Raw genomic sequence first — 15,067 nt, forward strand, 5'->3', positions numbered from 1 at the left:
AGTTAGCTCAGGACAAATCTTTCCCAGGAAAATAAATAAATAAATAAAGCTTCCAAGATTAAGTCAGAGGTTATGAACTCAGTATCTTCAGAGGCTGGGAAGATAACGAAAATGAATGAAACAAGAATGAGCAGGAGAGGGGCTGGCCCGGCGGTGTAGTGGTTAACTCATGCCCTCTGCTTTGGTGGCCGGGGTTTGCAGGTTCAGATCCCAGGTGCAGACCTATGCATGGCTTATCAAGCCATGCTGTGGCAGCATACCACATACAAATAGAGGAAGATGGGCACAGATGTTAGCTCAGGGCTAATTTTCCTCCCCCAAAAAATGAAAAAGAAGAATGAGCAGGAGAGCACAAAAAAATCCAAATTGCTGCTTACTCTTGAAAAAAATCAAAAGATATTGTATTGCTAGGTCAGCAAACCAATATGGCGGTGACTGTATGGACTGATAGGGTCTCCTCCTGTGGATGGGCCAGAGGGTCCCCACCAAGGGGTCACATAGCATCATGCCTATGGTTTTATCATTCCTATATTCATGGGGAAAATTATATCCTTCTTTTACCTAAGTCACCATCATAAACTGGTCTCTTTTAAACATGTATGTTACTTGCCTGGACCTAAAAGTATTTGAGTTTCAGCCCTTAATTGATGTGTTCTCCTTACATCTATACAGTGAGAAGATTGGGCTAAGTGAGCTCTGTTTCCACCAGCTCTCACACTCCAAGGGTCTGCTGAACCCTCCAGGAACCCTCAGTTAAGATCACATAGCCAACTTCTTCCTCCAGTCTAGAATTCAAATAGAGACCAGAATTTGTATGAACTCACTATAAACCTGCAGAATATACGGCCGCAAATTAAGAGCATGAGCTAATGAGTGATTCAAATACTGCCCACAAAACAGATCAATGCCTGCTTCCAAGTTCACTTAAAAACAAACAAGCCAAAGCAGCAAAGCTCCCTAATGGGGCCATGCACTATGCAAAGGCAATTAGGTCCTTCAAACACCTAGACCCCCGTTTGTATAGCTCCCAGACAGCTCCTTCATCTTCAGATTATCCGATGATTACCGCAACACTTGAGAACTCCACTGTGTGCTAATACTTGCTCAAAGACTAACATCTAAATAAAAGAGAGAGACTGCTTAGTCACACCGAGAGGGTAAAATTGACGACAATGAAGACAGGTACGAGTAGGCACAAAACACCAAATGAAGAGCAAGTCAAGACGAAACGTTTCAGATGGCTGCAATACTTGCAATTGAAATATGACAACAAAGACTCCCTAAGGAAACACTAACTCGAACTCAGAATACATAGGATCTTTCCCCATTTAGCAAAAGCAAAATGGCTTTGGGCCTTCAGAACAAAACTTCAATGAAGTATCTCTCCATAAATTTGAACCTTGTTTGTCCATGACCTGGACTTAGGTCAATGACTAGCTTGGACCAATCAGTTGTACTCAGGCATGAGTGACTGAAAACTATTTGCATGGAAATCAATAAATATAAAAATTACTTTGAAAATAAATGTGGGAATTTGAGCCTTAGTTTGACTCTTAGAGAAAACCGCACAATTCTTATGATAGATTTATTCTCCTGAAAAAAATTTAGAATGAAGAGCTCAGGGCAGAGGGGAACACTCTAATTTCCCATTAAAAAGGACATAATAATCCATAATTACAGTGGTTCAGATGGTAGAACATTTACTATGCGCCCATCACTGTGGTAAGCCCTTTATCGGCATCATCTCATTAGGACTTTACAACTATTCCAAGCCTCACAAACACAAAGGAAGAAAGTGAGGCTGAGAGAGGACATATCACATGCCAGTGGTCCCACTCTGGGTCAGAACTGGAATGGGCACTCCAACCACTTTACCTCGATTCTTCACTGCTTCTCCTGATAACACCTAACGCCATTTTTTTTCTGACCTGTCGTGAGACCCTTCAGTTCTATCAGAGTCCAAGGCTGTAGGCCCAGTCCTACAAAGGGACATTACACACATAGGTCTCTGATGCTCATGGCTACGCCCACTCCACTCAGAGTTATCCTAAGTTGGGCTCACTTGTGTCTTTGGACACCAGGACCAGACACGCTGGGGTACAAGAGCTTTAGAACAGTAAAATGGCCCTGATAGTGGGTAATGAAGGCCTTTAATTTATCCTGAAAGCCCAGGGCCATTTATTCCAAAGCATATATAGGAGGCAGAAGCATAATACTCAGCCTCAGGAGGAAACGAGAGGCAGTACGTTGCCCTTAAAGTAAATGTGAACCTTAGGAAAAATAGAACTGGTATTGACAAAACAGCTCAGCCACACTGCCATCTGAAAAGACAATTTTGAAGCCACTGAAACATGTTATTGGAGTTTGCTCAAGGCCAGGTCTCAAATAAGAGCACACTCTAAGCTTGTAATATTGCACACGCTTGGGTCTGTGGGGGCCCTCCCCAGGGTGAAATGAGTAATTCCCAGACAAAGTATTCCTTCCTGCAATAGCAATCTATGCAGAGCAGGCCCCAGTGTGTGTGCCTGGGCATGCCTAGGGGATGCCTTCTGGGCTTCAAGCCCTTAAAAGTTTTGGTCTTGTATCTAACACACCTGGTTTTGAGTTTGACCTCCTACCTATGAGCTACAATGACCTTGAGGAAGTCCCTTGCCTCAGGCTCCTCAGCTATGACATGAGGATGATAACACCTCATACACACTTTTTATTTTCTTGGTGATGGAGAGTCAAGATTACTTGAGGCTGTCCGTGCAAAGTGCTTAGAACATAGTCTGATGCTCACTGAGCAAAAACTACTATTTTTGATATTGTTATTTTCTGCTTCCTATTTAGAGGTAGCTATTTACTGTATTTTTAGACAGGTATCCTTCAAGGATTTCGCCAAACTTTTAATGTAAGCGGGTGAGGCCAAAGTCCTTCACCAGAGAGAGGAACGCTCTGGTGTTCCACACTTCACCTTTGATGGTTGTTTAGAAGAGAAGTGGAAGGAGGTTTGGAGACGGGAACAATGGAGGAAGGGAAGAGTAGAAATATTAAGAGCAGAGAGGCCAAATGACCAGCCCAAGATCCTTCAGCTTGTCAACAGTGGAGCAGTGGGTCAAACCCTGACAAATCCAGAGCCCAGGTCCTTAACTCACCTGCTTCTCTGAGTGGGAGAGCAGGGCTGTAGAAACCAGCCTTGGGGAGAATTCTAGACCCCTTGCCCCAGTCTCAGGCACTGGTCATCTAAGCTGTCGGCCAGGAGACCTTCTAGTGAACACCTGGAGATTGAGGAAAGCCTAGACTTTGACATCAGACACACCTGGGTGAGGATCCAGACTCCGCCACTCACAATCCTCCCAAACTCATAATATCTTTAAGCCTCTTTGTCCCTTTATTTCCCCAATAAAGTGGGGAGTACTAATATCATTTAAAAGGTTTGGTGTGAGGACAAAATGAGAGGAGGAATGAAAGAGTGCCTACTGTGGGCTGTGGACCATAGCAGGCCTCAATCGATGGGAGCACAACTTCCCCTTTCTTTTCCCTGATACCAGATAACTCTCAAATTACTTTCTTTTGTTAGAGAAAGGGGTAGCTACACCCAAACACACACGGTTGGAACAGCCGTGAGCCGAGAGAGTTGCAAAGTGTGCTGTGTTGGGCAAGGGTGTGGGCAGCAGACCTTCTCAGGGACTGTCTGTGGGGGTGCAAATGGACTCTCTGCAGGGTAACTGAACAGTGTCTACATTTTAAATCCATATCCCTTTTAACCGTTCACACAGATTCATCCACAGGTGGACCGCGATATTTGTACCCAGCCGTTCACTACAGCCTGGTTGGGAATAGCAACAGTGCAAGAGAAAACCCAGAAACAACGTAAATTCAGTGGGAGACCTCTGTATGTAGGATTGCACACAAACGTGATGAAGATTGAGTTGGATCCCAAAGTGCGATACAGAATGATTCCAGATATAAAGGGTGCCAAAGTGGCTGCTTAGTAGATTTCAATTCTGTTCTTTTGAGGATGGAGCTGGAAGTTAGAAGATAGAAACATTAATTAGCGACAGAGAGAGAGAGAGAGAGAGAAATAGACAGGCAGGCTGCTATAGGCTGAATGCTTGTGTCTCTTCAAAATTTGTGTGTTGAAACCCTAGCCCCGAAGGTGATGGTGTTAGGAGGTGGGGCCTTTGGGAGGTTATTGAGTCATGAGGACAGAGCCCCCATGCATAAGGTTAGTGCCCTTATAAAGAGACCCCAGAGAGCTCCCTCGCCGCCCCCCCCCCCCCCCCGGGTGAGGGCATGGAGAAGAAGGCCAGCTATGAACCAGGAACTGGGCCCTCACCAGATACTAAACCTGTCCGTGCCTCAATTTTGGACTTGCCAACCCTTAAACTGTGAGAAATGAGTGTTGTTTACAAGCCACCTAGTTTATAATATTTTCGTTATAGCAGCCCAAATGGACTAAGACATAGGCATATGCTTGAATTTGTACAAAACATTTCTGGGAGGAAATATAAGAAATTGGTAACTCTTGTTTCTGGCAGGGAGACTAAGTTGGGGGCTTTAGAAAATTTTCGTTTTCGTTGTACACCCTTTTTTAATGCATGACTTTTTAAATCACAAACTGAATTGCCATAACAATGATAATAATGGCTAGTTAACGAACAGGAATGCATTGAGGAGTTTTCCCCAGATCTTAGCTACATAATTGGCTTCCAAAGCAGAGCCGGTATGTAAATGGAAGTCATCACCAACCAATATCTTATTTTCTTAAAGGTATTAATGAAATCTGGAGATTTAGTTAGCACTCCAGTTGGAAGCAGCTGAGGTTCAAGAAGAACTTGGCTCCTTAAAGAGCTCTTCTCTCTGTCAATAGAGCCCAGAGCTCGGGGACCAAGCTCGGGACCCACTTCTTTCTCCCATCAGCTCCCAGAGCTGGTAGGAGACTTTTAAACAGACTGCAGAGGTGTTAAAAATAGAAGTTAAGTTGCTATTGGAGATACGTGGAGAATTCACCACTTGCAAATCTCTAATTATAATATGTCAAGAGTAAAATACCTTGTCAGGGACAGTATCTAATATAATACAGTATTGGCTCTGTCAGCACAGTGATCCGCGATGTGTTTGAAGGCCTACATTAAATAGACATTCAGCAGAAAAATGTCCTGCAGGGACTCGTCTCAGCCCTTGGGGAACCGAAAGGATGACCTAGTAAGTCTTTTCTGTCTGTACTTTCCTGAGCCCTGGTTGGGAGCTCTGGGTGCGTCCTGCTTCTCTTTTACAGATTTTGCACTTTGTGTTAAATCATGTGCATATATTAGATGTTCTTGGAGCCTACCAGATGGATGGATCTTTTCTCTTACCCAAAACTACTCAGTTTCTCAAACAAATGATGGCCTCTACAGTGCCCTCAGACTGGCATTAAGCACTGTGCATATATGTCAAAGGACAGTTAGAGCTATTCCTGGTACAACACTACCCTATGGGGAATAACTAGATGCTAATACAGGGCCATGTCTTCTAGGGTTGGGAAAACCATGAGTCTGACTCATTTTGAGGTTAAATTCCTTCCTTGGAAAATGCAGAACCTGCAGTGAAGAGAAGGTGCGCTTGGTAAATGCGTGAGGATGCAGGAACAATTTGAAACAAACTTGTCATAGACCATGTTCTGCTCAATCAGGTCAGGAAAGTGCTACTCAAAAGTAGGTCATGGACAGCAGAAGCATCTTTCTTTATGGCCACAGAGAGAAAAGCATATGCATATAATAGTTTGTAGCAGAAACCAAGATGGCCCCTTTGACGATTCCTGCACTTGCCCTATAGCAGTTAAGAGTATACCTTCTAGGACTTACTTCAGAATCAGTCTCCAAGCCCATCTGCTTCAGCGTATAATGGTTCACCTTCCTTCAAAGGTTCCTGTAACAGTATGGATCACCCAAACATGGCTGGAGAAGACAAAGTCACCAGCTAACCAGCCCCACCACAAATTCACACTCTCCAACTCAGACAGGTGCTCATTGCCATTCAAATACCCTAGGAATTGTCTGAGCCAGATTCCTGATGTCCTTGCCCAATTTCAGGAATCATTCCACTGCTTGCAAGCTTCTCCCTTTCTCACTTTCTGTCAGTTGATGATGCCTTCATCATTGAAAAGTTGAAGACCATATAGAAGGAATTCTTCATGTCCTCTCTTGACTTCAAGATTTCTCTGTTCCCTCACAAGTTCACTCTTCCTTCTTGCTATGGTCTGAATGTTTGTGTCTCCCCCGAATTCACATGTTGGAATCCTAAAGCGCTGTGTGATGGTATTAGAAAGTGGGACTTTTTGGAGGTGATTAGGTCATGTGGAGGGAGCTCTCATGAAGGGGATTAGTGCTCTTAAAAAAGCCCCCTTGCTCCTTCCACCATGTGAGGACACAGTGCTCACCACTGCATCTCACTGCAGAGCCTGGGGCACCTTGGACCCCCTACATGCTGCTTAAATTTAATTCTGTTGATCTCCAAAGAGTTCTTTTCGTGAAAGAAGGATGTTGAGCACCTCAACTGCCCAACTGGATTAAGATTTCCTTTTAGGCAGGCATAATTAACTCTTTCTTTTAAAATTTCATTTCATAACTCTTCTGGCTAAAATTCTTTTCAATGGCTTCCCATCGCTCCTAATGTGGAATTCCACCCACTTAAGGAACCCATCAGCCCTATGGGACATGATCCCTGCTGACTGCTCCCATTTCATCTTTTGCCACTGAACCCCAAACCCACCTCACATGCCCTAGACATATTGGGTTCTTTTTAGTTCTTTGAAGAGCCAAGCTCTTTCCAACTTCAGGACTTTTGACTTAATATTCCTTCACCTTAAATATTGTCTCTTTGAAGAAATGTTCCCAGAATACTCATTTCCAGGCAGCATCCTTGTTCTTTTTAATCCTCCCTTAGCACCTGTCTTTTCTTCAAGAGCATTATCACAATTTGCATTTCTATAGCTGTTTGATCACCACATATTCACTCCCTGATCTCTCACACTAAGTTAGGAGCAGGAAAGGACCCTTTCTGTTGGTTCAATCATCACCCAGTATAATCCTGCCTCCATCGGATGCTTAGTAAACATTTGTGAACGAATGAATTAATCTTTCACAGCAGTTAGTATAGTTGGCAACTGTCGAGGCTTAATAAACAGTGTCCAATTGGACCTTTTTCAGTCCTAAGATAATCTTCTTAAGCCCGATCACCATTGATTGTCACAAAATAACCAACAAAAAATAAACAGCAGCCCTATCACCTGGTAGTCAGCACAACAATAATAAACACCTGCTAAACCAGCAAACCCATTTAGTGAACTCATCCTGAAGTTACTTGAGGCAGATACACAAAAAAGGCAATAGCAGCAGTATTCACAAATACCAACAGGTGGAAACAACCCAACTGCCCATCAATGAATGAATGCATAAACAAAATGTGGCATAGCCATACAATGGAAGAGTATTCAGTCATAAAAAGGCTTAAAGTACTGATGCATACTACCATGTGAACGAACCTTGAAAACATTCTATTAAGTAACAGAAGCCAGACACGAAAGGTCAGATATGATAGGATTTTTGAGAAATATCTCCAATGAGCAAATCCATGAAGACAGAAAGTAGATTGGTGGTTACCAAAGACTGGAGGGAGGGAGGAATGGGGAGTGTCTGCTTAATGGGTATAGAGTTTCCTTTAGAGATGATGAAAACCTTCTGGAACTAGATAATGGTGATGGTTGCATTAAATTGTGAATATACTTAAAGCCATTGAATTGTATATATTAAAATAGTAAATTTTATGTTACATATGTATTTTGTTGTTAGTGTCCTCAAGTCGATTCCTACTCCTAGTGCCCCTGTGCACAGCAGAGCGGAACCCTGCCCAGTCTTTTTGCACCATCCTCTCACCTTCCAGCATAGCAGACAATGCTCTGCTGCTGTTCATAGGGTTTTCATGGCCAATCTTTTTGGAAGTGGGTGGCCAGGTGCTTCTTCCCAGTCTGTCTAGTCTGGAAGCTCCACTGAAACCTGTCCACTATGGGTGACGACCCTGCTGGTATTTGAAATACCAGTGGTATAGTTTTCAGTATCACAGCAACATGCAGCCACCACAGTAGGACAACCAACCAACGGGTGGCGTGGTTCCCTGACCAGGAAACAAACCTGGGCCACAGTGGCGAGAGCGCCAAATCTTAACCACTAGACCACCAGGGCTGCAATATATATATTTTATCACAATAAAAAAGGAGAGAAAGACATTAGAAAATGTTAGAATGTATATTATTCTTAAAAATCTCCAAACCTAACTCCAAATGAACTACCAGGTAGCAAAATAGTAAACGGTCACTTTTAGTTCCAATAAATACGTCACACTTCAAACCAACAAACTTCTGTACAAATACTGGTTTTCCAGGGCGTTGGCGAGTGGGAGAAAGAGGCTCAACCACCTTGTAGCTACAAAATGTTCTAGAGATTTGCTGCTCCCAGGCTTTTAAAGAGTTCTGTGGAACAAACCTTCCCAAATGTGTGTATATATATATATATATATATATATATATATATGTGCGTGTGTGTGTGTCTTGTGGTATGCATGATTGTTTTAGGTGCACAAATGAACACTGTTTAATTTTAATAATTATTTTAGTTTAGGGTTATCATTGATTAGTAGCCAATAAGACTAGTTTTCATTGATGGTGGCAGTGAAATATTTCTTTTTTGTTTGTTTGCTTGTTTTTAATCCAATTAATGCATTCACATGAAATCAAATGTACTTTTCCTGGTGCATAGGGTCATGTAAATACCACCATCAAAATACAGAACAGTACCACTATCCTATAAAATCCTCTCGTGCTGCCCCTTTGCAGTCCAGGCCACCCTCACATGACGGTTCAGCAATAAAAAGGAAGACTCTAAAGACACACGGAACAACATGAATGAATCTCTAATGCATCAGGCTAAGTTAGAGAGGGCTGGGGCCAGGAGGCAGAGTGGCTGCAAACAGGCACAAGATTTGTCTGGGGGGGTGATGTAAATATTCCAAAATTAGACTGCGGCAAGCGTTGCATACCTCTGTAAATACACGAAAAGTCAGTGAATTGTACACCTAAAATGGGTGAATTTTATGGCATGCAAATTACATCTATATAAAGCTGTTAAACACAGAAAGGTTACAGAGTGTATGATTCCATTGAGATGACACGTTCCAGAAAAGGCAAAACTATAGGAACAGAAAATAGATGAAAGTTTCCTTTTACAAATACATGTAGCCAATGAAAAATGTATGAATTTCAATAAGTAACAGGAGAGGATGCATGTAGATGAGGCAAACTTTGCAGAGCTGGGATGACAAGGATGGGTTCAGGGACTACTTTGCGGGCAGGAGTCTCCGGTTGGCACCCCGCTGTGATTCCTGGAATTCTGGCCACCCCCCCCGCCCCCCCTGCCCCCCCTGCCCCGAGGCCTGCGCCCACTTACTGTGGCTGTGCCCGAGACAGTCTGCGCGCTCGTGTCCGCTGCGCTCTGCTCCGAGTGCGACTGGGCGGGAGGGTACAGGTTTAACGTGTGCTCGGGGACGGTGGTCTGGCCCGTGTACTCTGGCGCGGGGTGGGGATGAGGGGCCGTGTATTCCGCGGGGATGCCGTTCTGAGGGGGAGCGAACTGGGCCGAAGCATAAGGCTGAGCCATTGTGTCAGGGGCAGCTGCTGCTTCCTGATTACCCTGAAAAACCAGAAAGGAGGAGAGAGGGAGAGAAAAGTGTGAGCCAGCACCAAGCAGAACTTTTCCCCCAGGCCCAGGGACGACTGCTCTCCAGACACTTCCTAGGTGCCAGCACTGCACCAAGAGCCTGAGATGCATGCATCCCAGTTCATCCTCACCAGACTCGATAAGGAAAGAGTAACCATCATTTATATAACCCCATTGTACAGATGCAGAAATTGAGGTTCAGAGAAGTGAAGTCACTTTCTCCAAGTCATCCAGCCCAATAGCCAAAGACTGTGCGGGTCTGTGCTCTACTGGATTGGATTTTTCTGGCAGACCCTCCTTATTTCATTCCCATTTTGGAACTTGTGAGCGTGTAGTTGTCTCCAGTGACAGCAGAGCCTTGCTTTGCTACTTAAAATGCCAAAAGAGATTAAATTGAACGTGTGTGTTCTTGAGAGGAGAGACAATTCATCTAAGCATTTGAATTTAATCAAAGTTTTATGTGACTTGGCTCACATAATGGGATGGGGGGGTCCTTTTAATGGTCAGAATGTGAGTGTATGTTTGCGTGTGTGATGTTCCCAGTGGCAATATGAAGCACTCAATGAAAACTCAAGGCCTAATTTGGGCAAAGATGGCACTCTGTGACAGCCCCATTTTAAGTACCTCTGCAAAATGCCAGACTTAACACAACCCCATTAGTCAATGCCTCCCCCACCCCCTGCCTTAGTTTGTATCAGTACAGGGTATTACATAACAATTGCCCTTCCGAGCCAGGCAAAACATGCAGTGTGATCATTACAGTCAAGTCAAAAGAATTTAAAAAAATCCGCGAATTCAAATGCTACCATTTCAGGAAACATCTATCTCTCTCCACCCTGACCCCCACCGCCATAACTCTACTACCCTACACACACACACACACACACACACACACAAGTGCACAAGGCATCAGAAGCTGTAACCCAGAGGTCCGAATTTTCCATGGTCTCAAGAGATGGGATTGCACAGTCAGAAAGAGAGAGAGAGAAAAAAAAAGCTTAGCAATTAGGCACACGGAATTGCTGCCTCTCCCATTGTCTGTGGTCAAGTAGATGTGACTTCAGCCCTCATATAATGATTCCAGGGCAAAAATGTCAGTGTTCCTCAAATCTCTTCTGTGCCCACTACCAACATTAGAAAAAACCTCTTCAGCTAGAGCAACTTGGGTGCAGCAAAAAACATTATGACATGGAGGGGAGAAAGAAGTTTATTCTCAGCGCAGCGCACAGCGCGGGTGCATTTGTTTAGAAAGGACCTTAATTAGAATGTTAAAGATGACACTTGGAAGAGAACTAAGCTTAGGATAAGTTTAAAACATTTTACAAGTGAAAACATTCCCATCAGGCCTTTTCCTCCCCCAGACTAATTTCTCCAAATGTCTGTGCCATTGGAAGCAGAAACGCACTGCCATTTCTTTCCTTTGAACATGTTTTCACAGCATTTGGGGCTGTGCAGGGTCTGTCTGTGCTGTGGTTGGATCACTGGACATGGAAAGTTAACCCTGTCCACGCTTGGGAAACCACAGAGGACATTTGTCATGGTCACTCAGGGCTCATTTCTCTTTCTTCAAGGATAACACCCAGTTTCCTTTTAGGGGACACTTCCACTCTCGGCCCATGTGCTACAGATGTGGCTGAACCCGGCCTCTGGTTACGGCTAGATACAGTCACATGACCCAGCCTGGCTAATCAGAAGCTCCACTCTCGTATCACAGGGAAGTATTGGGTTCATGCCCATCCATCTAAGCCAGTTAGGGAGTTAAGCCCTAGTAACTCCAGTGAGGCTTAATCCTAGGACTTTGCTGGAGTTTTAGGAGGAACTTCTCTCTCCACTGTGATTGGCAGCTGTAAAAATAACGTAAGCTGCCAAGAACTGCCTCTTGAAGAGGGCCTGCCTAGAGCAGAAGCCAACCCAGAGGAAAACAGAGCCCAGAAATTGAGAAACAAACATCAACTGGGTCCCACTGACATCGTTTGAAGTCTTGGATCCAGCTTTACCTGCAGTTAGTAATGCCACTGTTTGTTTTAGTTATATGAGTCAGAAAATGTCTTATTTTATTTTAGCTAGTTTTTCTGTGACTTACAACCAAAAGGGTCTTTACTAATAATTAAAAAAAAAATCCTCTGCTGTTTCTGAGTCAACTGACATCCTTCTCTTTTACAGGGTTGCCCAAGGAACATATCCTTGTGTAAACGAGTGCCATACAGATGCCACCTCATTCTGACTGATGAGAAGCCCTAGAAACTTCGGGACCTTGAGAGGCCTCCAAAGAGAAATTCATGGTGCCACATTCTACTTCTGCTCAAAGGTCTGTCTCAGCCTCTCTTTCCTTCTACCTAGCTCGTCTCTGAATTGAAAGACAGACTTGTGATAACTCCAGGGGTACCTCATTAGGAAAGCATGAAATGACTGCAGGAGCAATGGCAGAGAGAGGTGGTCACAAAAGACAAAGATGTCCCTCCTCCACCTCCAGCAGAAAACACTGTCATGGGAACACATATGACCACGTGGCCTTTCCTTGCTGCAGAGCAATCTCAGGAAGAGTGGCCCAATCCCACGAGATCCCACAAACAGCAAGGGCTCTCTGCTAGGATCTGAGCTCCCGCTGTATTAGAGAGAGAAGGGCCTGCCCTGAGAAAGCCTGTGGTCCCTCCATTCTCTCAACACCACCACGTCTTCCCATTCACTGCCCTTCTGCTTAGCCCTCCCCTACTCCTTTGCCTGGCTAGTCTCTACTTCTCTTTCAGGTCCCAGATCAAGAGCTCCTCCTCCAGCAAGTCTTCTTTGACAGTTAAACCACGTTAGTTGCTTGCCCTCTATGCTCCAATGCGGCTTGTGGTCACATCTCACATAACTCTAAGCACCACCATTGCCTGCTTAATCAGGAGCATCCTGAAGGCAGGAGACCATGCCACATTCTCTGTTTCATCTCCAGGGTCCAACAGCATGCTAGCTGCAAAGGAGGCATTTCCAAGTGATTGCTAAGTGAATGCATCCCTGAATAAGAAATGCTGGGCTCTGTAAAGCTTAATCTGGCAACAGGAGACAGGATGGGGGTAGTAGGAAAGGGGTTGGTGGATGACCCATGGCAAAAATCTGCCCCACTGCTTGTTTTTGTAAATAAAGTTTTATTTACCGTGCTCATTGTGCTATGATGGCAGAGTTGAGAAGTTATGACAGACTGCATGGCCCACAAAGCCTAAATTATTTAACTCTCTGGCCCTTTGCAGAAAAAGTTTTCCCATCACTGTGGCAGAGTTATCATTAAATATGAGGACACCGATTAAGAAGTTGCATAAACAGTATGGGCAGGAAATAAAGCTGGCAGTAAAACAGGAAGAAAGAGAAAGGAGGTGCATTATACCTATCAAGGAGGAATGGTTCACCTAGACTTGGAGATCGGCAAAGTTAAGAATTGTGCAAATAGGGCATGTTAGAATCTTTTTCCAAATTTGCTTTCCATCACCAGATCTCTGAATTCTAAACACACATGTACACATACAGGATTTAAACCCGGTAGCAGTGGGCTTAGACGATCCCAGATGGCTTCAAGCTTCTGAGCTCCATAGGAAAGGCATCCTCTTCTTCTCATTGGTGCTCAGAAGACAAACTGAGTGATGCTGCCCCTCACCTCAGGCCTAGTGGGTACCACACTCTGTGCTGGGTGCTTTGTATCAATAGCTCACCAGCAGAGGGGTACTGCTCCCCAGGAAACATTAATAAATGACAGGAGACATTTTTGTTTGTCACAACTGGGGAGGAAGTGTTGCTACTGGCATCCAGTGGGTGGTGGCCAGGTCACGTTGCTAAACACCCTACAATGCACACGACAGCCCCCCACCGCAAAGGATTATCTGGAGAGGCCTAGGATCTCTGCTTTGCATGCATTGCAACTCTAATTCCCCTTTATTTCGTTGTGAAGGATACCACAGCCCAGAACTGAGAAATCATTTTATAAGGTCTCAGCCACAGGTGCCTCTTAGGGAAGCCAGGAGCTGAACCAAACCATGTTTGCCCCGTGCCAAGGTGTCTCTCACCTGGCCAGACAATCACCTGGTGGGGAGATTCATTCCCAATTTGGAAAAAAAAAAAAAACCTCTCTCTGTCACATATACTGTGACCCCCAAGACCTGTTTTCCACCTGGCGGTTTGTTACACCCTGTGGGGAAGTCGGGTGCTGGGGTATTTGATTCAAAGATGCCAGCGTTCCATTGGCCAGATTAGGGGGGTGACCCTTGGTGAGTTAGAGAAGCAGCCTGAGAAACTTCTGCCAGCTCAAGCCCGAAGCCTGGCTTCCCAAGGCTCTGTGCATACCCTAGGACAAGCGGGGCCCACGGGGAGCACCACTCGAGCCAGGAGAAACCACCAGGCTCTACGTGAACGTGTGCCATTCCGGCACGCCCAGGGCTCTGAGCTCCAGGGACAGTGTCCATGTAGCCAAGGAACCCACAGGTGGCACTGACGTCCATGAGGCTCTGGATTGCACTCCTGTTCCTGGAGTTCTCAAACAGATGTTGGTAGGACCCCCCACAGCTACTTATTAACACTGACAGCCGTTCCAGAGAGACCCTAATTAATATTCCCAACATTTGCACTTTGGGCTAATTACAGCTAATATTTAATTAAGATCACTGTACTTCCCATGGAATTATTTTTCACCTCCAAATGGCTTCAGAGATGTCTTTCCTTCCTCCCTAGTGACGTTCCTGGGTTCTCGCCTTAGCTGAACTGTATTTTCTGGAAAAATACATTCACATTAAGGGCACCTTCCCCACTCCAGGTCAAGGCAAATCTTGGGCACGTGAACAGGCTCCTGGTTGAAACCTGAAGCCAGCTTCATGTAGGTGACAGTGACAGGCAAAATTTATTCGGAGCGTTCTGGCTAGACATTCCCTCATTTGCAGAAGCTGCCTTCTTTCTTCTACTCCAATGCCAAACCTCCACCTTTCCCTAAATAAGTGGATCACAGAGATTCTGATATTTACCAAGTCAGGGTGCTCGTGGGTGCTCTCAGTTGGTGGGGAGGGTGATTCTACTTTGCATGTATCCCCCACATCGTCGAGCAGGTGCTTCAAGAGATTTTGCAAACCTAACATCTAATTTTTGGTGCCTAGACTTTCCTGGGTTGTAGCAAAACACACAAAAAGGGGAAGGAAAAAAAATGCCAAGACTCCTTGTTTTAAACTCCACTATTACTGCAGCAGAACTGAGTAGAAGCTTGAAATAAGGAACATCTATTAGGAAAAATGTAGAAGAAACTTACTTATCCTCATACAGCAAACCTCAACTAGAGCAGCTCACCAACAGCAGGATTATGGGGGACCCCCAGC

At 44.7% G+C, this 15,067-nt stretch overlaps 1 protein-coding gene across 50 annotated transcripts in view; it reads right to left on the reverse strand.

Annotated features, from left to right (window-relative positions):
* The window catches only part of RBFOX1 (RNA binding fox-1 homolog 1), a 1,969,097-nt gene that overhangs the window by 167,193 nt on the left and 1,786,837 nt on the right, over positions 1-15,067 (reverse strand). For all 50 annotated transcript variants that reach the window (XR_011494338.1, XR_011494337.1, XM_070484972.1 and 47 more), the window contains one exon: positions 9,468-9,710. Coding sequence is in view for 48 of the 50 variants with exons in the window: in XM_070484972.1 (XP_070341073.1) it covers positions 9,468-9,710 (243 nt within the window). In the remaining 2 variants the exon portion in view is untranslated. The remainder of the gene's footprint in view (positions 1-9,467; positions 9,711-15,067) is intronic.

This window comes from Equus asinus, chromosome 14 (genome assembly GCF_041296235.1).
Source record: "Equus asinus isolate D_3611 breed Donkey chromosome 14, EquAss-T2T_v2, whole genome shotgun sequence".
In the NCBI taxonomy this organism is placed as follows: Eukaryota; Metazoa; Chordata; class Mammalia; order Perissodactyla; family Equidae; genus Equus; species Equus asinus.